The sequence below is a fragment of the Dipodomys merriami genome, unplaced genomic scaffold (genome assembly GCF_024711535.1).
Source record: "Dipodomys merriami isolate MVZ:Mamm:240054 unplaced genomic scaffold, mDipMer1.0.p SCAF_10, whole genome shotgun sequence".
In the NCBI taxonomy this organism is placed as follows: domain Eukaryota; kingdom Metazoa; phylum Chordata; class Mammalia; order Rodentia; family Heteromyidae; genus Dipodomys; species Dipodomys merriami.
Genome location: NW_027202271.1, coordinates 21,622,068 through 21,648,696, shown reverse-complemented (window position 1 = coordinate 21,648,696; position 26,629 = coordinate 21,622,068). Strand labels below are relative to the sequence as shown.

At 45.3% G+C, this 26,629-nt stretch overlaps 2 protein-coding genes across 2 annotated transcripts; both read right to left on the bottom strand.

Annotated features, from left to right (window-relative positions):
* Nucleotides 1-3,153: 3,153 nt before the first annotated feature.
* On the bottom strand, nucleotides 3,154-5,806 carry Inhbe (inhibin subunit beta E). The gene is made up of 2 exons (XM_069987286.1): nucleotides 5,344-5,806; nucleotides 3,154-5,050 (listed from the first exon to the last, which is right to left on the bottom strand). The coding sequence occupies exons 1-2, from the start codon at nucleotides 5,639-5,641 to the stop codon at nucleotides 4,296-4,298; spliced, it is 1,053 nt and encodes a 350-aa protein (XP_069843387.1). The 5' UTR covers nucleotides 5,642-5,806; the 3' UTR covers nucleotides 3,154-4,295.
* A 3,969-nt stretch (nucleotides 5,807-9,775) lies between these two features.
* Nucleotides 9,776-26,479, bottom strand: Inhbc (inhibin subunit beta C). The gene is made up of 2 exons (XM_069987273.1): nucleotides 25,938-26,479; nucleotides 9,776-12,360 (listed from the first exon to the last, which is right to left on the bottom strand). The coding sequence occupies exons 1-2, from the start codon at nucleotides 26,248-26,250 to the stop codon at nucleotides 11,618-11,620; spliced, it is 1,056 nt and encodes a 351-aa protein (XP_069843374.1). The 5' UTR covers nucleotides 26,251-26,479; the 3' UTR covers nucleotides 9,776-11,617.
* Between the last annotated feature and the right edge of the window lie 150 nt (nucleotides 26,480-26,629).

Here is a 26,629-nt window from a genome sequence, read left to right as displayed (position 1 = left end):
CCCCCCCCGCTGAACACGCTGCTGCCGGTGGGCATAAAATCCCGGCATGGATCCCTGGATCGACCGTCCACGGGGCGGCCCTCCAACCAGTCAGCAAAAACATCGAGGAAAAGTCCTGCGGGCGGGAGAGGAAGGAAGAAAGCTTCACCGAAGAAAGTTAACATTGAAGAGAAGAGATCTTCTGCTTGGGTGTTAACCGAGCGTTCTATCGCCCTGCGGCTATCTGCCAGCCTCATTCTTGGGATGGAACTTGAGAAGTAGGGGACTTTTTTAGGGTTTGGGACCCACCGAGCTGAAGGGTAGGAGTGTGTGGCCCAAGGCCAGGGGTCTGACTCTCTGGAAGAGAAGAGAGGTGGTCAAAGCTCTGAGTGCAGGGTGTGTGCTCGCAGGGTCACTAAGGTGCTTTGGGTGTAAAGCACCTTTCCGGGAAGCCCGGCTCTCCATCTCCCGAGTTCTGGAGACTGCAGCCACCGCCGCACCTCGCAGCAGCCCGCTTTTCTGCTCTTTTAGACTTCCTGCTCCCTCTGCTGGTCATCTTGGTACATGACACCCGCTTGGAGTCTGATAGGAAGCCAAAGAGATGCGGACCCAACACACCGAAAAAGCATCGACAGATTCCCCACTTCACCCATGCTGGCCCAAAGCCAAAAAGTCGTTATTAGGAGCTCTGGGAGGCCCCTCCTCTTCTGAGCCCAAAGAAACCAAGGAACACACCGGTTGAGGCTGCTAGTGCCCTGCGTAGTGCCTGACAGAGGAGAGCCCGGTCTCTGGATTTTTTGCGTTGCCATGACAACGGGATGCAGGGGCGAGGGTATTTCAATCTCTGACCTTTCTAAGAAAGAGAAAGCCTGGTGGGAGAAAGGAGTCTCTCTTCCTTTCTGTCACCCCTCAGATAGACCTCCCACATCCTTGCTCTGCTTCTGAGGACCACCTTCCTGGACCTGGAAGGGCAGAGGGTTAACTGTTCAATACAAGATCAAGGGTTGAAGACTTTACAAATACAGGTAGTGAAGCTAAAAACTGAGGGAGAGGGCAGGAAGGGGTGACATTGTCCAAAAAGAAATATACTCATTACTTAACTGTAACCCCCTGTATATTATTACCTTTATAATAAAAAGTATGATTTTTAAAAGGTAGTAACAGGCTGGGGAGATGGCTCAGTGGTTGAGCACTTGCCTTGCATGCCTGAGGCGCTGGGTTTGATTCCTCAGCACCACATGAGCAAAAAAGAAAAAAAGCTGGAAGTGGCACTGTGGCTCAAGTGGTAGAGCCGCTAGCCCTGAGCTAAAGAGCTGAGGGACAGCGCCCAGGCCCAGAGTTCAGGCCCCACAACCGGACCGCCCCCCCCCCTCAAAAAAAAAGGTAGTAACTGTAGGGCTGGGGACAGATAAAGAGCCTGATTTGAGCCTGCCTACCTACATGACTGACACACCAGTTACATCCAGGTCAGTGACCCAGTTCAGTCAGACCAAACCAATGGCCACTGAAAAAGAAGAGATTCTACATGTGCTCCTGTACTAGCTACTTGCTCCTTCTTCCTGAGGTGCTTTTTTTTTTTGAACATACTATAGACTGGCATAGTAGTTCACACCTATAATCCCAGCTACTCAAGAGGCAGAGATGAGTTTGAAACCAGCAAGGGAAAAACTTAGTGAGACCCCATCTCAATCATTAAGCTAGGTATAGTAGCTCAGGTCTGTGATCCCAGCTACAAATACATATCCATAGATAGGAAGGTAGTTGTCTAAGACTTGAAAAAAAAGCCAGACCCTATCGAAAAACATAACTAAATAGAAAAAGGCTGAGTATGACTCAAGTGGAAGAATGCTTAACAAGTAGGAGGACTTGAGTTCAACCCCTTGCCCCAGTACTGCCTAAAAACAAAATAAAAACATACATTGGTGGTCCTTAAACTTTTTAGTTTCAAGTCCCTTCTAAAGGATTGTGTCTGGGGCTGGGACTGTGGCTTAGTAGTAGAGTGCTTGTCTCGCGTACATGAACCCCTAGGTTGGATTCCTCAGTACCATGTAAACAGAAAAAAGCCAGAAGTGGCACTGTGGCTCAAGTGGTAGAGCACTGGCCCTGAGCACAGAGAGGCTCAAGGACAGAGCCCAGGTCCTGAGTTTACGTCCCAGGACTGGCAAAAAAAAAAATATTGTGTGTGTATGTGTGGTGTGTGTGTGTGTGTGTGTGTGTGTGTGTGTGTGTGTGTGTGTGTGTATGTATGTCATTCTGGGGCTTGAACTCAAGGTCAAGGTGCGTGCCTGAGTTATTTTTACTCAAATCTAGCATGGTAACACTTGGGTCACAGCTCCACTTCCAGCTTTTTGGTGGTAAATTGGAGATAAGAGTTTCATGGACTCGGAAGTGGCTCTGTGGCTCAAGCAGTAGAGCACTCGCCTTGAGCTGAAGAGCTGAGGGACAGAGCCCAGGCCCAGAGTTCAAGCCCCACGACCAACAACAACAACAACAACAACAACAACAAAAAGAGTTTCTTGGACTATCTACCTGGACTGGCTTCAAACTACAATCCTCAGATCTCAGTCTCCTAGGTAGATTATGGGCATGAGTCACTAGTACCAAGCTTAAGCCCTTTAAGTTTTATTTTTATTTATTTATTTTGGGGTCTGGTCCTGGGGCCTGAACTCTGGGCTTGGGCGCTATCCCTCAGCTCTTCAGCTCAAGGCTAGCAAACTACCACTTGAGCCACAGTGCCACTTCCGGCTTTTTTCTTTTTGCTTATGTGGTGCTGAGGACTCAAACCCAGGGCCTCAGGCATGCAAGGCAAGCTCTCTACCACTGAGCCACCTTCCCAGTTTTAAGAAAAGTTATTGATTTCTTTTTGTGTGGCTTGTATTAAAATTAAAACACACAAACAATAATAACATAAAAAATGCACAAGCCAGGTTTCAGTAGCTCCTGACTATAATCCTAACAACTCGGGGCTGAGATCTGGGGATTTTGGTTTGAAGCCAGTCCAGGCAGGAAAGTCTGTGAAACTCTTATCTCCAATTAAAGGCCAAAATGGAGTTGTGGCTCAAATGACAGAGTGCTAGCCTTGAACAAAAATACTCAGAATACACACACACACACACACACACACACACACACACACACACACACACACACACACACACACACACACACACACAGAATGAGCTAAAGTCAGGTCAAGTGTAATGGTAACACTTATAATTCCAATACTACGTAGGTTAAGGCCAGTCTGAGCTATAATATTATGAGGTCTTAGCTCTGAAAAAAAAACAACAACAAAACTTCCTTGTAAGTTAACATTCCAATGAACAATGATGTCAGAAAGATGATGTAATCATATGTCACACTCTGGAAAACACTACAATTTTGATGTAAAATATTTTGATGTACAATTTAGAGCATAAATATTACTATGGAATACAGTATGTGTGGAATAATAATACTTATGGCAGGGGCTGGAAAGGTGATGCAGTGGTAGAGTGCTTGCCTTACATGCATGAGGCCCTGGGTTCGAATTCTCAGCACCACATAAGCAGAAAAAAACGGAAGTGGTGCTGTGGCTCCAGAGTTCAGGCCCCATGACCAGAAAAATAAATACTTATGGGAACTCCTGGAAGGGCCTCAGGGACCTCTCAGAGGTCCCCAGACCACACTTTGAGAACCACTTCTGTAGATCATCGTCCCAACCTTTCATGACTCACATTTATCCATTTTCTTTCTTGTTTTTATTAGGAAGGAATAAGTATATGTCTTCCCAGTGGGTCCTGTCCCCTAGGGAAATCCAGAGAGCTTTACCTCAGCATCCCTTTTTTCCTGTCTCCCTTTACTGAGGCCTCCAAAACTCCCTCCCTTAGCATCTCACCCATCTCCCTCTCGCCCCTCCCCCAAAGCACTCAGAAGTCCCCGCCCTTGGCCAGCCTGTGTGTCTTGTCCCAAACCTGCTGGTCCCTCTGCTTCCTTTTTCCTTCTCCTGAAGGGCTTTCTCTTCTTGGGAGAGATGCAGCAATTTTTCTCTACCTTCTCCTTCCCTCCCACCCCGGCCAGTCCCCCTATCTTCTCACAGGACTTAGGGTAGGAAATCAAGCTGTCCCCTTTAGAGGAAACCCTTTCCCCAGCTTCCCACACACCAACTAGCCAGCCTGAAATAGGCCAGAAACTGGGACAAGTACCATGACCTAGCAGTCCTACTGCCAGGTGGCCTGTTGGGTGGGGATGTGAATCAGGAAATCTGATGTCTCCATACAGATGTCTTTTGCATAGGACATCTTGATCTCTTCATTATGAACCCCCAGGTGCTCTTGCTAGCTACAGCCACAGGCCTCAACCACCATATCAGGTACGTCCACCTTGACCACATTGCCATCCTGGTTTAGGTAGAGAATTGAGAGAGGCCTTTGGATAGTAGGGACACAGCAGGAGGTACCTGCTGGCCAAGGACTATTGGCTTTGAGGAGGTTAAAGACAGCAGAATGGAAAGAAGCAGCAATACCTGGGCTGCCAGCCAGGTGTAGGGGGCATTGGCCACTGCAGTAATTAAGCTGGTAGCCATCAGGCTGCAGGATCCAGTCCCCCCATCCCAGGTCCTGAAAGTGTACATAATGGTCTCGTCTACAACATAAAGGGGTAGTAGGGTCACAGGTGGGGGTCCTCCTTCTGGCCCTGCTTGTTCTAGGCTCATTGGCTCCAATCTTCAGCTCCAGGAAGGGCCCTTGGTTTCCTGTTGTGTCCAGGAGCCGAGTGGATGGTCCAGCAACTGTGCTGTTGTCTTCTAGAGGTCTGCAGTCCAATTGGAGTTTCAGGATGCCAGAGTCTTCACCCCTCACGCCACCAGGGGGCAGAGTGAGGGCATGCCAGCCAGGAGTAGTCGTTTGGTGCTCAGCTAGGAGGGTGCGGGATCCTTGGTGCCTCCTGGGGCTCCACTGAAAGATCCTCAGGTAGAGAGTGCCAGGAAGCGTGGGGACCACGTGTAGCCAAAGGCGGGCTTGGTACAGGTGGTGGGACTGAAGGGTGGACAGGTGGAACGTGAGTATGGAACTGCAGGCTGAAGTGGAGGAATCTGTCCAAAAGACAGAGAAAGAAAAGGAAAACGTGAGCAGAAGTGAAGCTCCTCCAGGAGTTTTCCCCAAGCCTGCTCCCTGTTCACCCTCACACCTGCCTTTAGAAAAAGTAGGGACTCCCTGGAGTCCTAACCACCATTCTCAGTCTCTAGCTCTTCCTTTTTTTTCCTTTTCCTTTTTCTTTCTATTTTTTTTTTCCTGCCACATTCTATTCCCTCTGCCTCCTTGGCCAGGCTCCCCTTTCTTCTTTTCTTTCCTGGTCTGCTGTCTGCCTGCCTGTTTCCTCACTCACCTGTGACTGTAGCAAAGCTGATGATCTCCTCTCCATTTTCTGGAACCATATTCCCAGTCTGTAGTCTCTGGAGGGCTCCTGTCAGTGCTGCCTGGGGTGGAGGATGACTTATCTTGGGACGACTGGTCAGGTGCAGCCCCTTCAGGATTTGCTGCTTGGCTATCTCCAGGACCAGAGCTCGTTCTGCTTGAGGCTCCAGTGTTGGGCTCCTGCAGGAGTGACATGCAGCTCTTACACCCTGTGTCCACACCAGTGCCCACAGCAGCACTGGCCAGAGCTGGACATCAGAGAGCCCCATGTTCTTGATGCTTGGCCCTGGGTCAGGAGCCTCAGGTTGCCTCAGTTGCTTGTCTATGGTACCACAGCTCCCCTTACAAGAGTACAGCCACCTATCTTCTATGGCCTAGGAGTCAGGAAGGCTGGAAGTGATCATCTGATGAGTAGCTATGCTTGACTGGCTACTGACCTGGGACCTTTTTAGAGCCAACTGCCTGGGGCTCCCCTACCTAGTGGTCAGCCAGCAGACCTACCCCCTGAGCCTTAGGATTGGCTGACTGTGCTGCCCATCAGGCCCCTGTAGGGGGTGGAGGTCCCCTCCTGGGGCTCAGGTTTCACCATCTGGCTGTGGTGGCTTGAAGTGGGGGCATGAGGGGGCAATGTGGACATGCATGATGCAAGAAAGGAGATGATTTCACACACTCATTTCCCAAGATCTGGGTGTTAGGAGGGACTCCATATGAGCCAGTTGGGGAAGGGCAGTTCCCCTCATATATGCAGTCTTCCTAGTTTTTCCCCCACTGCTGCAGCGATTATCATAAGGCAAGCAGTGGGTTCCAGTGGTTCTCTCTCTCCGGTCTGTGGGCCAGAAGGAGAATTCTGCTCTCTGTTTCAAGCACTGGAGCTGAGACAGGAGTGAGGGGTTGATGTGAGGGGGGTGCTCAGGCCAAGGTAGCAGTGCCACGGGACACAGAAGTCACCCCCTGACCCTGCCTCTGCTGGCTGCCCAGAGTCCAGTTGGACTGGAGCATAAGGGGGAGGAAGGCCAGAGCAAGGGATTGGGTACGTGCTACTGTGATGTCTGGGGAAACCCAGAAAGGTGGAGGGGGTAGTGATGCAATCTTACAGCAGGGCAGAGTCCATTCAGGCTGGCAGGATGGCATGGGACTTGGGAGGGCCAGGTTCCTGCTTCTCTTGGAAGGCATTGTAAGAGCTGCCTAAATTTGAGGCATTTTAAATGTGGTGCCAGGCCTCTGTTAAGGGGTGGGGTGGGGTAGGGGAGGGGATTGGGGCGTGGAAGCTTTAAGGGATTTTGAGAACCAAGCAAGGAGACTATAGCAACGGTGGTTCCTAATTCCAGATCTCCTTACCATGCTTCCTCCTTGATTTTCTTTTTCTTTTTCTTTTTTTCCAACCTCAACCTCTTCAATAGTGAAGACTACAGATATATAGGGCAGGGCAGGACTCTCGAATTTGAACATAAGATGGGCATCAGGTTAATTTATCTCCTTTGGATCTGGGTTTCTTCCAGAAGCTGGAAGGAAAAAATGGCAGGAGAAAACAATGGGGGAAGAGCGTGTGATTTGGAAGTGTGTCTTTCTCTGTGTCTTCATTTCCCCCCTATTTAGCTGATGGAGAGTTTGCTAGATCTGGACGGGGGAGGTGGGGGGGGGGAGGGCTGGGGGGAGAATTCATCGTTGAGGTCTGGGCTTCAGTACTACTAGTGTCCACCATGTGGCAGTGCTGTGCCACTGGACAGTAACTAGCTGTTTGCTGACCAGAGCAGGTGCGGGAGGGACAGGAAGAGGCTGCTTGGACAGTGGAAAAATAGGGAGTGTGCCTCATCCTGTCACTCTCAGTATCCTGCCTCCCTACAGGTATCAAGGAGGAACTAGAGAGCCGAGACTGCTCAGGACCACATCACTGCTACCTTTGGTTTGGCCCTCATCACACTGACACGTGGCAATGGGAGCTCCATGATGCGTGCCAGGCTCTTCCTAGAAATTCAGGGTACCATGTGGTGGGTGGGGGGAGGGATTATGAGGTTTAGAGGTTCGTGTCCACCCTGCATTTCTCTCCAAGCTCTGAAACATAGCAAGTCCTCTGGCTAGTCCTGGCCCCAGTTCTCAGCTCCCTATCTGTTGTCACTGCAGGTGAGTGACAGCCCTCTTGCCCCTGGAATCTAGAGTATGAGACTGCAGTCTGCCCATGGTGGTGTCTAGGAGGGCTTATCTGTTGGTGCCAGAAGTAGCAAGAAATGGCTGTGGAGTCACTGACTCCACCTCTCCCACACCCTCTCTGTAAGGTGCCCCCAATTTCCAGCTCTTTCCACCCCCTAGCTGCTGCGCCTGGCCTGGCCCTACCCGCCCCCCCCCCCCCAACACTTACGTCAGAACTTAGCTATAAATATGCTCTTAGCATCTTAGTCACTTTTCCCGAGAAGTGCTCCCAGGTTATAAATACCCCAGCCATCTGCCTCACTGTCCGCCCTACCACCAACCTGATTGGGGGCTGGGGGTTTAGCGGCAGGCTTGGGAATGGGTAAAGATATAGAAGAATCAGGAGTGTTTATCATGCCAAAATGCGAGCAGTCTGAAGAGTCTAGAGGTAGGGGCTAGGAAGAAAAATGTTTGGAAGAAGACATTCTTTCTTCTTTTTTCAAACAGCAGAGCCAAAAGAGAAATGGAATGATATGGATACTGTGTGTATTTAAAAATATACTGTTTGTTCATCATGGATTTTTTTACATTTATTTTGATGTTTGACAATATTACATTAAACCATTACTTGATGGATTTTTTGTTTCATATTCTTACCATTTTGTGCATAAAGGGTCTCACTTTGTCTTACCCCAGCCTTAGTGCTAGGGACTGCTGTAATTGGAGAGAATGAGGTGAAAATCTGGTTTGAAAGGTGTGAAGGTATGGGGAAACACTGGCAGGAGGGGAGGGAGATATACCAGAAGACTTCCTTAGACCAAGGTCTCTGCACATCAAAGGTGGGATGACTTCCACAGGTTGCTTAGAAAGACTCAGACCAGGCTTGCAGTCCCCTAGCAGGTCCCTCTCAGGCTTTCTCCTCTAGTATTCCCCTTCCAGGGACTGCTTACCCTGGTCAGGGGTTGGGGGAGGGGGGAGGAGTTATAAACTGAGCAAACACAGACATCACGTTCCCCAAAGGACATATGAGTTTTGCGCAAACTCGACCTTGGGCTGCAGACGGTATCGACCCCATGGTTGAGGGCTGCCAGTCACAGGGAGAGGGTGGTGGGGAAAGAGGGCAAAGGTCTAAAGAGAACTCGGTCTCAAGAGTAAATGCTACTTTTCTCCTCAATGCAGGCCTTCCTCTTCCTCCTATCCCATGCAAGCCTCCAGGCAGGACTCTTGGATTGAGTCATGAGGGTGGATAAAAGGAAGGAAAGGAAGGCAAAGCAAAGATTCTGGCAGCCAGTTCTAAGCATGTGTCTGCCTCTTGCCACGTGTATGCCCACAGACTGTTGGCTTAATTGATAATCTGATCTGTGTCACCTCTTGGACTGAGTACAGAGAGGTAAAGAGCAACAACACCTAGTTCATTCTCTCTCTCTCTCTCTCTCTCTCTCTCTCTCTCTCTCTCTCTCTCTCTCTCTCTCTCTCTCTCTCTCTCCCCCAGTCCTGGGGCTTGAACTCAGAGCCTGGATGCTGTGCCAGTGTTCTACCACTTAAGCCACAGCTCCACTTCTGGCTTTTGGGGTGATTAATTGGAGATAAGAATCTTATAGCTGGAAAAAAAAAAGAATCTTATAGCTGGGGGGCTGGGAAGGTGGCTCAGTGGTAGAGCGCTTGCCTTGCATGCCTGAGGCCCTGGGTTCGATTCCTCAGCACCACATAAAGAAAAAAGCCGGAAGTGGCACTGTGGCTCAAGTGTTAGAGCGTTAGCCTTGAGCTGAAGAGCTGAGGGACAGCACCCAGGCCCAGAGTTCAGGCCCCACGACTGGACCCCCCCCCAAAAAAAGAATCTTATAGCTGGGCACCGGTGGTTTAGGTTTGTAATCCTGGCTACTCATGAGGCTACAGTCTCAGGATTGTGGTTCAAAGCCAGCCTGGGCAGGAAAGTCTGTGGTACTCTCATCTCTAACCACCAGAAAACCAGAAGTGGCTCCATGGCTCAAAGTGGTAGAGTGCTAGCTTTTTTCTTTTTCTTTCTTTCTTTCTTTCTTTCTTTCTTTCTTTCTTTCTTTCTTTCTTTCTTCCTTCCTTCCTTCCTTCCTTCCTTCCTTCCTTCCTTCCTTCCTTTCTTTCTTTCTTTCTTTCTTTCTTTCTTTCTTTCTTCCTTTCTTTCTTTCTTTCTTTCTTCCTTTCTTTCATTTTTTGCAGTCATGGGGCCTGAACTCAGCCTGGGCACTGTCCCTCAGCTCTTCAGTTCAAGGCAAGTGCTCTAGCACTTGAGCCACAACACCACTTCCGGCTTTTCCTGCTTATGTGCTGCTGAAGAATTGAACCCAGGGCCTCATGCGTGCAAGGCAAGCATTCTACCACTGAGCCACCTTCCCAGCCTTTAGAGTGCTAGCTTTGAGCATAAAAGCTCAAGGACAGCACCCAGGCCCTGAGTTCAAGCCCCATGACCAACAAGAAAAACAACAACAAAAGTCTTACAGAGAGAGGAAAGGGGTGACATCATCCAAAAAGAAATATACTGTTTACCTGTAACTGTGACTCCTCTTTATATCATCTTTATTTATTTATTTTTATTTTATTTTATCTTACTATTATTATTATTTTTTGCAGGTCCTGGGGTTTAAACTCTGGGCCTGGGCTCTGTCCTTGAGTTTCTTTTGCTCAAGGAAGGCACTCTACCATTTGAGTGACAGCATCACTTTTGGCTTTTTTGAGGTAAGAATCTCATAGACTTTCCTGCCCAGGCTGGCTTTTAAGCACAATCCTCAGATTTCAGCCTCTTGAGTAGCTAGGATTACAATGTGAGCCACCAGCCTCTGGCTTACATCACCTTTATAAGAACAATAAAAAATTAAAAGAAAACAAAGAGTCTCACAGACTTTTCTGCTCAGGTTAGCTTGGAATCATGATCTTCAGATCTCAGTCTCTTCAGTAGCTAAGAATAGGCATGAGCTAACCCAGCAACATGTAGCTCTTTATTAGCCATGATACCCTCAATATATGGTTCTGGGAGTATGGAGAGAGCCTAAGGAAGGAGAGGAGCAGCCTGAAGGAAAGACATGAAGTATGAGATGGATATACCACATAAACCCAGAAGAGTCCAGGTGAAGACAGAGCAGAGCGGCAGGCAGGCTCCAGTCATTTAGGGTATCCTAATAGGAGACAGAAGACCCATCTAGTTAGGGTCCTGGCAGGAAACTGAGAGTCCACATTAGCTGTCTAGAATCTTTTCATCAAGAGGACTTAGTGAAAGGAAGTATTTAAAGAGGAGGAGGCAGAGTAAGGGAACCAACAAAAGGAATATTGAAGTACAAGAGACTAAAAATGGGGACAAGTGTTAGGACACCTAATGTTGAAGCAGTGATGCCAGAATCAAGTCACCACTGGAGTCACATCTGGATCCATGGACACAGCCATAGTTACACAGAATCATGGTACAAAAGCAATGGGGAGCAGGAATGGCAACTATTCTGACGTCTGTATCATCCTATATTTGGGGTTTTGCCTGACTCTCTCCTTAGTCAAATCTAACAGGAAGGCAGAGGGCAGGGTGATGTGGCCCAGGTGCCACAGCCCCAAGGGCAGAGAGCAGGGCAAAGAAGGACTGAGAAATGACAAAGAAAGGGCAAGATACAGAGGGGGATGAGCTTCACTTTGGAAAGCAGTTATCTAAAATCTTTGGTGAATCCAAGGAAGGGGCTTTCTGGAGACCTAGAAAAATTAGGAGAAGGGGTTGGGTCAACTCATCCTGGAGTGAGGACCATCAGGCGGAAAGAGCAGAGAGGCCAGTAGATTGTAGAGTTGAAGGTGTCTTTGCTTGGGAACCAAATGATAGCGATCGTGATTGGAGGTGGGCCAGGTCCTTGAAGTGGGTGGCACACTGGATAAACTGTGTTCTAGGAGAAGGACTGGTGGTCATGAAGGCGGTGCAGTGACTCCATTTTGATGTAAGCTCAAAGGTTTAGTAATTTTTATAGGTGGCTCAGGAAGAGAGAGTCAACAACCAGGACAGAGGCAGAAATAGTATCATTTTTTTCTCTTAAGGAAGGACATCTGTGTGAGAGTACATTTGCCCAGCTTCCCCCTTCTTCCCTCCATGGACTCCCTATTCCACACATAGGCTAACTGCATCCACAGGCCTCTACCACCATGTCAGGTATGTCAGTTTTGACAATATTGCTGTCCTTGTCATAGTAGAGCAGAGACAGGGGACGTCGGATTGTGGGCACACAGCACGAACCCCCTCTGGCAGTGCCAGCAGCTGCATTAGCTTTGAGCAGATTGAACACTGCGGTGTGGAAGGATGCAGCAATGCCAGGCATGCCCGCCACGTGTAGTGGGCACTGTCCTGTGCAGAAGTTCATTGCGTAGCCCTCAGGCTGAATGATCCAGTCATGCCAGCCAATCTCACGGAAGTCTACAAAGAACTCTTGTCGACAGCACATCCTGGATCCACCCTGGCAGTCGATACCTCGTCGGCGAACCCGGTGCTTGCCCCCAACTCTTACCCGGGCTACCACAAAAGGCCTATGGGAAGTCCCACCCAGGATGTCTGATCTGTGGGCTCTCTGGCCTTCAGGTACCAGCTGCAAGGTAAGGTGTCCCTGGCTGCAGGCAGCCTGAGCTTCAGGCCCCAGGAAGATCTGGTGCCAGCCACTGGCATCCACCTCCAGCAGGTGCTGCGCAATCAAGGTGAGGTTGGTGTCATGTGGTCTTAGCATGAGGACCTTCACATTCACAGTGCAGGTACTGTTGGGAGGGAGTTGCATAAAGAGCATGAGGCTAGCCTGCTGGATCTCCATGCCACCAGAATTTCTGTCAGGGAAGTGGAAATCAAGACGAATCTGGTTGATGTTGGAGAGGCCTGTGGACATAAAAAAGCCTATCATCTCAGCCTTGTGTCATTTTCCCCAGATGCCCTCTATCCTCAGCATAACTGAATTCCTATCACTTCTATTTGCTATAATTTGAATGTGCCTTCTAAAGTTCATGGGTTGGAAACTTAATCCCCAATAAGGTTTTGTTTTGTTTTGGTCCTAATACGTTTGGCGCTAATGCTAGGACTTGAACTCAGGGCCTCGCCTCTCACTTGGCTTCTTTGCTCAAGGCTGGTGATCTACCACTTGAGTTACAACTTCACTTCTGGCTTTTTGCTGGTTAATTGCAGATCAGAGACTCACAGACTTTTATGCCTGTGTTGACTTTGAACTTTGATCCTCTGGTCAGCCTCCTGAATAGCTAGGATGTCTGTTTATTTTGAAACAAGGTCTCACAATGTTGCCCAGTCTGGCCTGGAACTGGTGAGCTCAGAGCCAATCCTCTTGGCCAAGTGTAATGACTCACAGCCTGTAAATCCAGCTACGGGAGGCAGGAGGATTGAAAATTCAAGGCCAACCTGGGAAAAAGTAGTGAACCCCATCTCCAAAGCAAAATATCAACAAAAGGGGGGTAGAGGTGTGGGTTAGGTGGTAAAGCACCAGTCAATAAGCAAAAGCATCAGATACCCAGTTCAAGTCCCAGTCTTGAACAAAAAATGTATATCAACAAAATATCACGGTTCAAGTGGTAGAGCTCTTGTCATATGGGAGACTCTGGGTTTGATTTCCAGTACCACAAACATACATACAAAAAAAATGATCTTTCTGCTGGGTGCTAGCGGCTTCTGCCTATAACCCTAGCTGCTCAGGAGGCTGAGATTTGAGGATTACAGTTTGAAGCCAGCCTGGGCAGGAAAGTTCATGAGACTCTTCTCTCCAATTAACCACCAGAAATAGGAAGTGGAGCTGTGGTTCAAAGTGGTAGAGTGCTAGCCTTGAACAAAAAGGAGGGCTGAGAATGTACTCAGGTTCAATTCATCAGTACCACATAAACAGAAAAAGCTAGAATTGGTACTGTGGCCCAAGTGGTAGGGTGCTAACATTGAGCAAAAGAAGTTCAGCGACAGTGTCCAGGCCCTGAGTTCAAGTCCCACGACTGGCAAAAAGAAAAAGAAAAAAGAAAAAAAAAAGGCTAAGGAATAGGGCCCTGTGTTCAAGCCCCACAACTGACAAAAACAAACAAAATCCTCTGGGGCTGGAAATGTATGCTTGTCTAGCATACATGAAGCCCTGGGTTCAATTCCTCAGTACCAAATAAACAGAAAAAGCTGGAAGTGACACTGTGGCTCAAATGGTAGAGTGCTAGCCTTGAGCAAAAGAAGCTCAGGGACAGTGCCCAGGACTGGCAAAAAAAAAAAAAAAGTCCTCCTTTCTCAGCCTCGAGTAGCTGGGACTACAGGCTCACCACTAGCTTGGCTCCCAATGTGGTGGTATTGGGAGGTGGGGCTCTAATGGGAGACATTTGGGTTACAGGGATCAAATCCCTCATATAAGGAACTAATGTCCTTGTCTTGGGAATGGTTGTTTTGTGTGTTTCTTTTGTCTTTTTTGTTTGTTTTTTATACACTTCACACTTCCCTTGCCTTCTCTTTACCCTTCTGCCATAGAATGATGCAGCAAGCAGGCCATCTCTAGATGTGGCTATTCCCTCCTTTGATCTTAGACTTCCAAACCATGAGCTAATATGTTCATTACAAATAACCAATTTTGAAGGAGTGACATTATCCAAAAAGAAATGTACTCATTACCTGACTTATATAACTGTAACCTCTTTTGTAATAAATTTTTTTAAAAAAACTAACAATTCACTCATCTGGTGATATTCTCTTGTAGCAGTGAAGAATGGATTAATTCAGTCGGTAATGAGAATGAGACATTTCTATAATAAATACCTGATAATATAGCAGGGCTCTGAATCTGGGCAAGGAATAGAGGAGGGAAGACTCTGACTCTTCTTAGAGATTACTTAGTGCTATTGATTAGAATGTGGTAGAAATATGGATAAGAAAAGCAGTTCTGAGGGGCTGGGAAGCTGGCTCAGTGGTAGAGCGCTTGCCTTGCATGCATGAGGCCTTGGGTTCAATTCCTTAGCACCACATAAGCAGAAAAAGCCGGAAGTGGCACTGTGGCTCAAGTGGTAGAGTGCTAGCCTTGAGCTGAAGAGCACCCAGGCCCAGAGTTCAGGCCCCACGACCAGACTCCCCCACCCCACCCCCCCAAAAAGAAAAGCAGTTCTGATGAGGTCTCCAATGGAAATAAAGAACCTGTCACAATACAGGCCATTCTTGGTATAAAGTGGCAAAAGGTTTGAATGAGTTGTGTCCATATCCTAGGGCTTCATGGAAGGAAGAAATTAAGAATAAACTTGGTTATCTGGAAGAAGAAATGTCTAAGCAGAATACTGAAGGAGCTGCATGGCTGTTTTTAAACTATATATAGTAAAAAATAAGAAAGGATTTAAATATGGAATTTATAACCAAAGGAAGTAGAACATAAAGATTTGGAAAATCCCCAGTCTAGCTATAAGGAATCAAAGGAGTATTCTGGGGAGAAAATCAAGGGTGGAACTCAGTCTGATTTTTTTTTTTTTTGGTTGATCATGGGGCTTAAACCATGGCTTGGGCACTGTCCCTGAGGTCTTTTGCTCAAGACCCAACCTGATCTTTTGGTAGGAGATTATTATGCATACAAGCAAGCTAGTTATGATTATTAAAGGCACTGGGAGAATGACTCCAAAGGCATTAAAAAAGTTTTTTGTGTGCCTGTAATGAGGTTTGAACTCAGGGTCTTGAGCGCTTGCTTGGCTTTTTAAGCTTAAGATTGCTACTCTACCACTGAAGCCACACCTCTACTTCTGGCTTTTTGGTGGTTAATTACTGGTAAGAGTCTCATGGATTTTGCTGTGCATGCTGGCTTCAAACCACAATCCTCAGATCTCAGACTTCTGAGTAGCTAAGATTATATGTGTGAACCACTGGCACTCAGCTAGAAATAGGCTTCTTAAAGAACTAGATTCCTCAATATCTTCTCTTTGCTCTACTCAGTCTTATACCTCCCACCCTCCAGAACCATGATGAATAAATTTCTGTTCATCATAACTTACCCAGCTTGGGGCTGGGAATGTGGCTTAGTGGTAGAGTGCTTGCCTAGCATGCATGAAGCCCTGGGTTCAATTCCTCAGTACCACATAAACAGAAAAATCTGGAAGTGGTGCTGTGGCTCAAGAGGTAGAGTGTTAGCCTTGAGCAAAAGAAGCTGAGGAACAGTGCTCAGGCCCTGAGTTCAAGCCCCATGACTAGCAAAAAAAAAAAAAAAAAAGAAAAAAAAGAAAGAAAAAAAGAAAAGGAAAAGGAAAAGGAAAAGAAAAAGGAAGAGAGATAGCTTTGTTGCCCATCCTTCCCTTCCTGAATATTTTCTTTTGGTCAGTCATGGGGCTTGAACTTAAGGGCTAGGTTCCCAGGTTCTTTTGCTCAAGGCTAGCACTCTTTCACTTTGAACCACAGCTCCACTTCCCGTTTTCTGGTGGTAAATTGGAGATAAGAGTCTCACATACTTTCCTGCCCAGGCTGGTTTTGAACTGTGATCCTCAGATCTCAGCCTTATAAGTAGCTAGGATTATAGGTGTGAGTCACCAGCATCTGGCCCAGATTATTCTTTTTTTGTTGTTGTTGTTGGTTGTGGGGCTTGAACTCTGGGCCTGGGTGTTGCCCCTCAGCTCTTCAGCTCAAGGTTAGCACTCTACCACTTGAGCCACAGCACCACTTCTGGGATTTTCTGCTTATGTGGTGCTGAGGAATCGAACCCAGGGCATCATGCATGCAAGGCAAGCACTGTACCATTGACCCACCTTCCCGGCCCTGGCCCTGAATATTCTTTTTTTTTTTTTTTTTTTGTCAGTTGTGGGCCTGAACTCGGGGCCTGGGTGCTGTCCCTCAGCTCTTCAACTCAAGGCTAGTGCTCTACCACTTGAGCCACAGCACCACTCCTGGCTTTTTCTGCATATGTGGTGCTGAGGAATTGAACCCAGGGCCTCATGCATGCAAGGCAAGCACTCTACCACTGAGCCACCTTCCCAGCCCTGGCCCTGAATATTCTTTTCTCTTGACTTTCATGATACAACTCTTTGTTTGTTTTTTTTGTTTTTGTCATTTGTGGTGATTGAACTCCGGGCCTGTGCGCTGTCCCTCAGCTCTTCAGCTCAAGGCCAGCACTCTACCACTTGAACCATAGCACCACTTCCAGTTTTCTGGTGATTAATTGGAGAATCTTATGGACTTTCCTGCCTGGGCTGGCTTTGAACTGCAATCCTCAGATCTCAGCCTTCTCAGTAGCTAGGATTATAGGCATGAGCCACCAGCGCCTGGCCTGATACAATGATACAATTCTTTCCATTCTCCTTTAGTTTTCTTTGCTGGTCTTCCTTGCTTTTGATCATACTTCAATACAAGAGTTCTTCAAGATCTGTCTTTGATTTTCATTTCCTTTTTCTACACACTGAAGGAAATTCTTGGCCATACTCATGGTCAGTTAAAACAATCTAAAGGTGGGTAGTTTCTAGATTACATATTTCATTCATATCTACACTGAGTATACAGACCTGGGAATCACTATGTGAAGGCTCAATTTCTAGCTTCTTATTTATAACATATGTATCTGGCTTCAAACTGCAATCTTGTACTTTTCAGCCTCTTCAGTAGTTAGGATTACAGGAGTAAGCCACCAGTGCCTGGCTCAAAATGGTTTTAATGTCTGCACCTTTCCTTCTCTTAAAAAAATTTTTTTTTGGAGGGGGGCAAGTCCTGGGGCTTAAACTTGGAGCCTAGCCACTGTCCCTGAGCTTCTTCTACCACTTGAACCACAGCTCTATTTCCAGCTTTTTTGGTATTTTATACTGGAGATAAGAGTCATGGACTTTCCTGCCCAGGCTGGCTTCAAACTGTGATCCTCAGATCTCAGCCTCCTGTGTAGCTAAGATTACAGGTCTGAGTCACCAGCAGTCAGCTTTTCCCTTCCCATTTATTTGTTTATTGACTGATTACATACTGAGCATTGAACCCAAGGCCTTCTTTATGCTAGGCAATCACTTTTTCACTTGAACCATGCCCCCAGGTCTTTTATTTTGCTTTTGAGATATGGTCTCTTTAAATTTGGCCAGCCTCAGCCTCCCCAGTAGCTGTGGAGGTTCTACCATACCAAGCTTGCATTCTTTGTTCCCTTCCTTCCTTCTTTCCTTTCCTTCTTTCTTTCTTCCTTTCTCTCTTTCTTTCTCTCTCTCTCTCTTTCTTTCTTTCTTTCTTTCTTTCTTTCTTTCTTTCCTTCTTTCATTCATTGTTGGTCATGGGGCTCGAACTTAGGACCTAGGTACTGTTCCTGAGCTCTTTTGCTCAAGGCTAGCACTCTACCACTTTGAGCCACAGTGCCACTTATAGTTTTCGAGAAGTTTATTGGAGATAAGAGTCTCCTAGGGACTTTTTCTGCCTGGACTGGCTTTGAACTGCAATCCTCAGATGTTAGTCTCTTGAGTAGCTAGGATTACAGTTGTGATCCACTGATCCCAGCTGCATATTTCTTTATATCCTCATTATAACTCTGTCTAATTTTCCTTCAGCATTCATCAGCCTTACTGAAGCCTCTCAATGTGCTTCCATTCCCTCTATTCTATTTGAAATTGCTCATGTCAAAATCACTAATACATTCTTCTTTGCCAAATCTGTCTCTTTAAATTTATCTTTTTGATCTTTAACCAGTGTTTGGCATAATCACTCCCCTCCTTTTTAAGGATTTTCTTCTGTTTGAGGACATTGGCCACTCTATCTTTTCCTTCTTTGCTGACAACTGCTTATTTGCTTGACCTCTGAATGTTGGAGGTCCTGAGTTCCCAATGCTAGCTATACTTGTTCTCATGAATTTCCAATATACTTATTGCTGATGACCCTTGAATATATATCTCTGGCTCTGACAAGTCCCTGAGCCCTGGGCTTGTAGATATGGCTGCCTGTCTGATACTCCATTTTGATATCAAATGATATTGCAAACTTTTTATGTTCAAAGAACTCTAGATTTATCTTTCTAATCCAAAGCTGTTCTTTCTCTAGTCTTCTCCTTCTCTAAATAAATGCATCAGTTCAGCCAAACCTTGAATACCCTTACCATATATTTTGATATTACCTTAAAGATCTATCAACTTCACTCCAATTTATATTAGTTCAACCAACAATCACTCAGAACTATAGCAAAAATGTTCTAAGTAATCTCACTCACTTTTCAAAACAAATATCTCCAAATATCAATCAGGGCTTGAACTCAGGGCCTTGAGCTCTCAGTTGACCTTTCTTTCTTTCTCTTTCTTCCTTTCTTCCTTCCTTCCTTTCTTTCTTTCTTTCTTTCCTTCCTTCTTTCTTTCCTTCCTTCCTTTCTTCCTTCCTTCCTTCCTTCCTTCCTTCCTTCTTTCCTAGTTTTCTTGCTTTCTTTCTTGGCTGGCAGTCTACTACAGCTCTACTTCTGGCCTTTTGCTGGTTAATTTGAGATAAAAGTTTCACAGACTCTTCTGCCCAAGCTGGCTTTCAACCCTGAGATCCTCAGATCTCAGCCTCCTGATAGCTAGGATTACAGATCAAATTTATGTAATAAAAATATCATTCTCTACATAGTTCCAGCATGATCTTTGGGTTTTTTTTGTTTTGTTTTGTTTTTGGTCAATTATGGGGCTTGAACTCTGGGCTTGGGCGCTGTCCCTGTGCTCTTCAGCTCAAGGCCAATGCTCTACTGCTTGAGCCACAGAGCCACTTCCAGTTTTCTAGTTGTTTATTGGAGATAAGAGTCTCACGGACTTTCCTTGCCCAGGCTGGCTTTGAACCGAGATCTTCAGATCTAAGCCTCCTGAGTAGCTAGGATTACAGACGTGAACCACCAGTGCCTGGCTCAGCATGATCTTTTTGTTACATAAATCTGATCAGTTTTAGCTCTTCAACTTAGAATGCTTCAATGGTTTCCGGGGGCTGTTACCAGCTAAACCCCCTAACATAGAAAATGTATGATTAAGCAGTCTGCCATTTAAATACCACACTCTACCTCTACTAACTTCTTTTCTGTTTCTCGAACCTACCAAACATGCACCTATCTTGTGGACTTCACACATGCTATTTCTTGCCAGGAGTGTCTTTCCAAGATCTTTGAATGACTAGTTGTTCTTGACATTCAGCTTCAGAATTTCCTCCTTAGAAAGTTTCTCTTGACTAGCCTATCTAAAAGAGCCTCTATCAGAAATGGAACTGTGGTTCAAAGTGGTAAAGTGAGTGCTAGCCTTGTACAAAAGAGCTCCGAAACAGTGCCCAGGCCCTGAGTTCAAGCCTCTTGACTGACAAAAACAAAAAGCAAAACAAAACAAAACAACAAAAAGATCCTTTGTCTTTCTAATGCATCATCTTGCTTAACCCTATAGCATATAATGCCCTGTAGTCATCTTGGTTGTTGCACAATTATTTATTGTATGTTTCCTCTTAAAATTTCTTCCTTCCCTCTAGTTAAAATATAAGTTCTAGCCAGGTATTGGTGGTTCACGCCTATAATCCTAGCTTCTCAGGAGGCTGAGATCTGAGGATTGCAGTTCAAAGCCAGCCCGGGCAAGAAAGTCCGTGAAACTATCTTCAATAAACCACTCAGAAAACTGGAAGTGGCGCTGTGGCTCAAGTGATAGAGCGCTAGGCTTGAGCTGAAAAGCTGAGGGACAGGACCCAAGCTCAGAGTTCAAGCCCTACGAACACACACACACACACACACACACACACACACAAGTTCTGTAAAGGCAGAGATTTTGTTTGTGTGGCTCACCATTGGGCTCCCAGTTCTTTGTACATAGTATACCCTCAATGAATATTTGTTGAATGAGCTTTCATTTCTTTAAGTCTTCTTTATTTTAGTTATTTATTTATTTATGGTTGCTCATGGGGCTTGAACTCTAGGCCTGGGTGCTATCCCTCAGCTCTTCAGTTCAAAGGGAGTGCTCTACTACTTGAGCCACAGCACACTTCTATTTTTCTGGTGGTTAGTTGGAGATAAGAGTCTCACTGACTTTCCTGCCCAGGCTGGCTTTTAACCGAGATCCTCAGATCTCAGCCTCCTGAGTAGCTAGGATTATAGGCAGGAGCCTCCGTTGCCTGGGTAGGTATTCTTTTATACTAACAATTGTTTTCCAAAAACCTAGGTGGTGGATCATACAATTTATACTCTCAGAAAAATCTTAGACTGAATCTGGTGTCTCAGCTGAGGCCCTGAGAAGTTTGAGATTTGGGACCAGCTTGATCAAAAAGTTAGCCAGACCCCATTTTAACCAATAAAATGCTGGACATGATAGTACCTGTCTGTCATTCAACAATGTGGGAAGCATAAATAGGAAGATTGCAGCAAAATGTGAGATTCTATTTGAAAACAAAGCAAAAAGTGATGGAGTTGTTACTGAAGTAGTAGATTGCTTACCTAGCAAGGACAAGGAGTTGAGCTCAAACCTCAGTAGCAAAAATAAACAGAAGAACAACAACAAATTACCCAACCAAACAACCCTTTCTCACTTATTGGTGAAAAAGTCCAAAGGCTTTTGGGAGGAGGTTAAGGCAGGAACATCTGGAGTTCAAAGCCAGCTTGGGCTATCTAGCAAGACCCTGTCTCAAACAAAAGAGAATAAAACAAAAATGCCTGTTATTTTTAATTTGCAGTGCCATTGGAGATTGCACTTGGGGCCGCATGTTTTCTAGACAAACATTCAACCACCTGAGCCAGGCCCTCAATTCTTTTGTTTGATCTTTCAGGTAGGGTCTCCTATAAGTAAGGGATTAGCAAGCATGATGCAGGCAAAAGTTTGATTTGTATTTATATAATTGACTTTTGAGTTTTGAAAGCTAGGCACAGTTGCTTAAAAGAACTTTGAGCTAGACTACTATGTGATAAAAAGCTATGTGGAGTGAGACTTTGGAGTATCAGGGATCAGTTTTCGATGTGAAGTCACTTTGGGCAGGATGGCTTGGATCTGCACTTTAGCTACTCAAGAGGCTGAGATCAGGGGAGGTCACCTGGCAGAAAAATTTGTGAGACTTTTATTTCCAATTAACTAGTAAAAAGTTGGAAGTGGGGGATACAAATAAAGTGGAAGAGTGCCAGCCATGAATGGAAAAGCTAAGAGCACGTAGGCCCTCAGTTCAAGCCCCAATTAAAAAAAAAAAAGTCCCATCTGAGCTCCTAGCTAAATATAGTTTCATGGTACACCCACTGGAGGAGAAGAAATGTTCAGGTAAACCTTGTGATGTTACAAAATTACAAGAAATAATGCATTTGTTGTTTTAAGATGGTTAGGTATAGCTTAGTGATAGTACTCTTTCCTACATTTATGAGGCCATGGTTAACTTCCAGTAGTGCACAAACAAAACTCTATATTTGGGACTGGTATATTATATTAATAAAGAACTGAAACAGAACATTAGTATTAGAAATGGTGTGCTACTACAACCAAAGCCTACAATATGGAGTACTGGCTTTCAGACTACGTTGCAGGCAGAGGTTAGAAGGCAAGAAAAGGGACTTAGTGAAGACAGGGGGAGCAGTGAGGAAATTGCTGCCGGAAGCTGGGGAAAGGAGAACCTGAGTTATGTATTGGCTATCACCTGTGGTAACTTGGAAGCCAGAAACCACATCTAACCAAGTTGTGAATTTAGCTACAGATATTTCCAGGCAGAATGCTGAAAATGCCAGTTGGCTCATTTTAGCTGGCCATGATAAGGCATTTCAGGAGAGAGAGAAATTTTTTTTTTTTTTAGGAATTGTGTAAATGGAGGTTAAGAAAGAGTAATACAGAGTGATTGTTATCAAAATGCATGTACGTACTTTAATGAGCATATGTAAATATTGCAATGATCTTCTTTGTACAATTAATTTATGCTAACAATTTAAAAACAAAACAATATAAAAGAATTGATTCTATTTTCAAGAAAAAATATTCCTAAATGGACTAGCTAGGTTGAAAAATAGAACCTCTTTTCCTTACTTCTTTGTTTAATGGAAGTGTCTCAAAGTAAAAAGCTCAGAAATTCAAATCCAGAGTACTGCCAGTTAAAAAGCATGGCTGCTGAGTGAAGATCAGAGTAAATAAAAGGTCAGCTGTAAAACCTTTTGTCTAGGGCTGGGAAGGTGGCTCGGTGGTACAGTGCTTGCCTTACATGCATGAGGCCCTGGGTTCAATTCCTCAGCGCCACATAAGCAGAAAAAGCTAGAAGTGGTGCTATGGCTCAAGTGGTAGAGCACTAGCCTTGAGCTGAAGAGGTGAGGGACAGCGCCCAGGCCCAAAGTTCAGGCCCCATGACCGGTAAAAAACAAACAAACAAAAAAACTCTTTTGTTTAGCTCTAACATCTGTTAAAACCTAAAATGGAAGGTGATATAGGCTAGAAAAAAAGTAAAGTGATATTCTATAAGTTCTCTCAACTAGACAAAAGAGCTTCTTCATAACATACCATGACACTGACTTGTAGCTTAAATTAGAGTTTATCTTCATACAGTGTGATGCTTGAGTAGACTAAGTAAGTGGACTACAATTTGTTATTTAGAGATCACATCAACTTTTAAAGAAAATTCTAATAATCAAAAGAAATACAACTACTTCAAAATGAAAAGAGGGCCAAGAATTAGTAATACTAGCTACTCAAGAAGCTGAGGTCTGAGGATCAAGGTTTGAAGCCAACCCAGGCAAGAAAGTCCATGAGTCTTTTATTTCCAATTAACAACTGAAAAGCTAGAAGTGGAGCTATAGCTCAAGTGGTAGAGTATTGGCATTGAGTAAAAAAGCTGAGAAACAGCATCCAGGCCCTGAGTTCAAGTCCCAGGATTTGAAAACAGAGAGGGAAAGAGAGAAAGAGAGAGAGAAAGAGAGAGAGAGAGAGAGAGAGAGAGAGAGAGAGAGAGAGAGAGAGAGAGAAGAAGAAGAAGAAGAAGAAGAAGAAGAAGAAGAAGAAGAAGAAGAAGAAGAAGAAGAAGAAGAAGAAGAAGAAGAAGAAGAAGAAGAAGAAGAAGAAATAGGAGCCAGGGGGTTGTAGCTCAGTGTTAGAGTCTTGTATAATATTTAAGACCTGGATTCCATCTCTAGTACTACAAAAACCAAAAGCAAAAAAGAGAGTAGGTACGCTGAATTCATATCTGTCATCTCAGTACTCAGGAGGATGAGATAGTGGGATTAGGAGTTCAAGGTCAACATAGTGTAATTTGAAGTTCAGCCTAGACTACTTAGTTAAGATTCTATCTTAAAGAAGAAAAAGAAAAAAGAGAACTCCAGGTTCCCCCTTCTTTGAGTAGTAAGTCAGCTAAGAAAACTGCTCATTGCAAACATACGTTATTCCCCATTCAAAAAGGAAGACATAAGAGAAAGTAGGGAACTGAGGGCTAACTGGGAGCCAGTGATCAACAGTAGAGAAATCTTGTACAGAATCAGGTCCCTATCAAGGAAATTGTGGGTCTAGGATGGACTGAGAGATGCATTCCTGGATTGAAATTCAAATTTTTATGGACAAGTACTGGGTGTAGAGGTGCTTTGCCTATAGTCTCAGAGGAATAAGTTGGACTACATAAAGAGACCCTATTTTATAATAAAAAAAACTTATAGATTTATTTGCTCAGTGACTGCTCTATGTCCCACTCTCCCGTACCACATTGTGAATGGGAATATCTATCACAGTCAATCCTGTCCCTGCCTCAGTATTCTGTGTACAGTGAGTGGGAGGTAGATAGCATATTTTTAGGACACAGGCAGTGGTATGTTAGTAAATGTTTAACAATGGGTCTACAGAGGAAAAATTTTAAAACCTGATTTGCAGTGTTTGCCAATTTCTGTAGTACAAATTCTCCTACAATGTCCAATTTTAAGCCACTAATGGCAAGTCACTGAACACAGAGCTGTAAGAAACTTTACAATAAGCTCTCAGGAAGCCATATGAGCCAGCTTTAGAACACCATGATGACCTGAACATCTGAAGAAGTAGCTGCCTCTATTTGCACCTGATTCAGAGGATGAGACTCTGGACTTTAAGCCTAAACCAGATAGCTTAATAAAGGGAATTTATTTGGAGGGGGGCAGGGGAGAGAGACATGAATTATTAAAGGCCAGAGGACAAACAAAAGTAGGCTACTATATTGGCAGCCCTCACCGAACCTTCTAGTTTTCATATCTAGTTCCACCCCATACTAAAGCTGAGTTTGCCTGTGGTCACTTGCTTCCTCCATGAGACATTAGTAAGCAAGATGTATGTAAACTATTGCTAGCATTTATACATTGAAGTTGTCTTCAATGTCTGGGGATTGAGCCCAGGGGATTTGCATATGCTAGGCAAGCACTCTGCCTATGAGTTGTGCCCCCAGTCCTATGTTTTTATTTTGCTTTTGAGACAGTCTTACCTCTCCCTTTGTTTGGACTGGTCTTGAGTTTTGGATCCTCCTGCCAAGAGGCAGAGCAGTTGGGATTATAGTCATGAGCCATGAAACTCATGGCTTTAAAACCATGTTTTAAAGAAGTTACGGCTAGACTATTGAGTGATCAGAAGCTTCAGGAAAAAGTGTGCTATAAATGTAGGTGTGTGTGTGTGTGTGTGTGTGTGTGTGTGTTCACTTAAAATCCATATGTTGAAGCCAGGCATCATGTACACATCTGCAATCTCAGTACTTGGGAGGTTGAAGCAGGAGGATCATGAAATTTTGGCCTGCTTACAAAAGCCTCACTATATATTCTGTCTTAGAATTCATTATTTTCAACTATTCCTTCTTCAAGGGAGTACCTTAATCTTCTATCATGTTTCTGGGTCCTATTTTATTTTTTATTTTATTTATTTATTTATGTTTTAGTCCGGTCATGGGGCCTGAACTCTTGGGCTGGGTGCTGTCCCTCAGCTCTTCAGCTCAAGGCTAGCACTCTACCACTTGAGCCACAGCGCCACTTCCGGCTTTTTTTTTCTGCTTATGTGGTGCTGAGGAATCGAACCCAGGGCCTTAAGCATGCAAGGCGAGCGATCTACCACTGAGCCAACTTCCCAGCCCCTGGGTCCTATTTTAATTCTTTTCTGATATGTGTACCTCAATGTGGAACATACAATATGGTTTTGGTGTTCTCTCCCTCTCTCAATATTTTTCTCTTTTTTTCAACAGCAACAACAACAAAAAACATCTGAAGGAATTAGGGATAAAGAGGCTTGGTCCTGTGGCCAAAGAAAGCATGGACTCCCCAGCCACCAGTCCCTGGGCCCAAGCCTGGGAATTGCATGGGATAACCCCTATGGAGGTTTATGACACCTGCAGAGAGAAGATCCAAAGAAAATGAGAGCAGATACTTCCCCAAAGAGGTGAAATTTACCAATTCCTAGCTGCAGATAGGTTATATGTGAGCTGGAAGAGAAAGCCTAGGGGGTGGTAGTGTGGGTTTAGGACTGTGGATATAGGAAACAGGTGTTGGATGGTATGAGAGAGGCTAAAGTTGATGAGGAAACTTCCTTTCCTTGAGAGATCAGGGTTTGGGGTAGAACTGCAGATGAGGTACCCACCTGTCTCAGCAAAGCTGATGATCTCATATTCCTGTCCCATGTCGTCCTCAAGAAGAGCCTCCTGTGATAGTTCACGGAGGCGCTGTAGTGCTGTCCTCAGGGCAGATCTGGACACAGGCCGGCCCAGTGTTGGGCGCTGGCGGAGGTGCAGCTTATCCAGGATACTTCTCTTGGCAAAGTCATGAAGCAGTTCCCTCTGGCTCTCCAAGTCCAAGGTGGGTCCCCCACATGCTGGACACTGACTGTCAGCTCTGAGAGTGGCCACTGAAGCTGGAGACAGGAATAGAAAGACCAGAAACAATGAGGAGGTCATTGCTGGGGGACACCCTCTTTGAAAGACACAAATCAGGGGCTCAGGGATTCAATAGGCTGTAGTCTCAACTCTGTTCTGGCCACCAGGGGTCCTGGGAGAATAGTGTCTGGCTGGCATGACTCCTTTTTGTAGGAGATAAAGCAGTCAAATATCTGACTTGAAAAACCAAGCCAGTTACATACAGAACTGCGAAGAATCTGCCAGCACACAGAGTGGGGGGATGTGAAGAGAGGTTGGTTTGTTTGGGGAAAAGGATGTCCCTGGGCCAATATTGGGATATAGTAGTTACCCAGGTGAGCTGCCAGGACTGGGGACAAAGGTTAGAGTGAACAGATGTTTTAGGACAGAATGTTATTAGGGGCTGAGGCAAGAACATTGC

Coding starts and splice junctions, on each gene's coding strand:
- Inhbe (XM_069987286.1), bottom strand. CDS start 5,641: ATGGGGCTCTCTGATGTCCAGCTCTGGCCAGTGCTGCTGTGGGCACTG. Junction 5,051..5,343: donor CAGCTTTGCTACAGTCACAG/GTGAGTGAGGAA, acceptor TCTTTTGGACAG/ATTCCTCCACTTCAGCCTGC.
- Inhbc (XM_069987273.1), bottom strand. CDS start 26,250: ATGACCTCCTCATTGTTTCTGGTCTTTCTATTCCTGTCTCCAGCTTCA. Junction 12,361..25,937: donor CATCAGCTTTGCTGAGACAG/GTGGGTACCTCA, acceptor TTATGTCCACAG/GCCTCTCCAACATCAACCAG.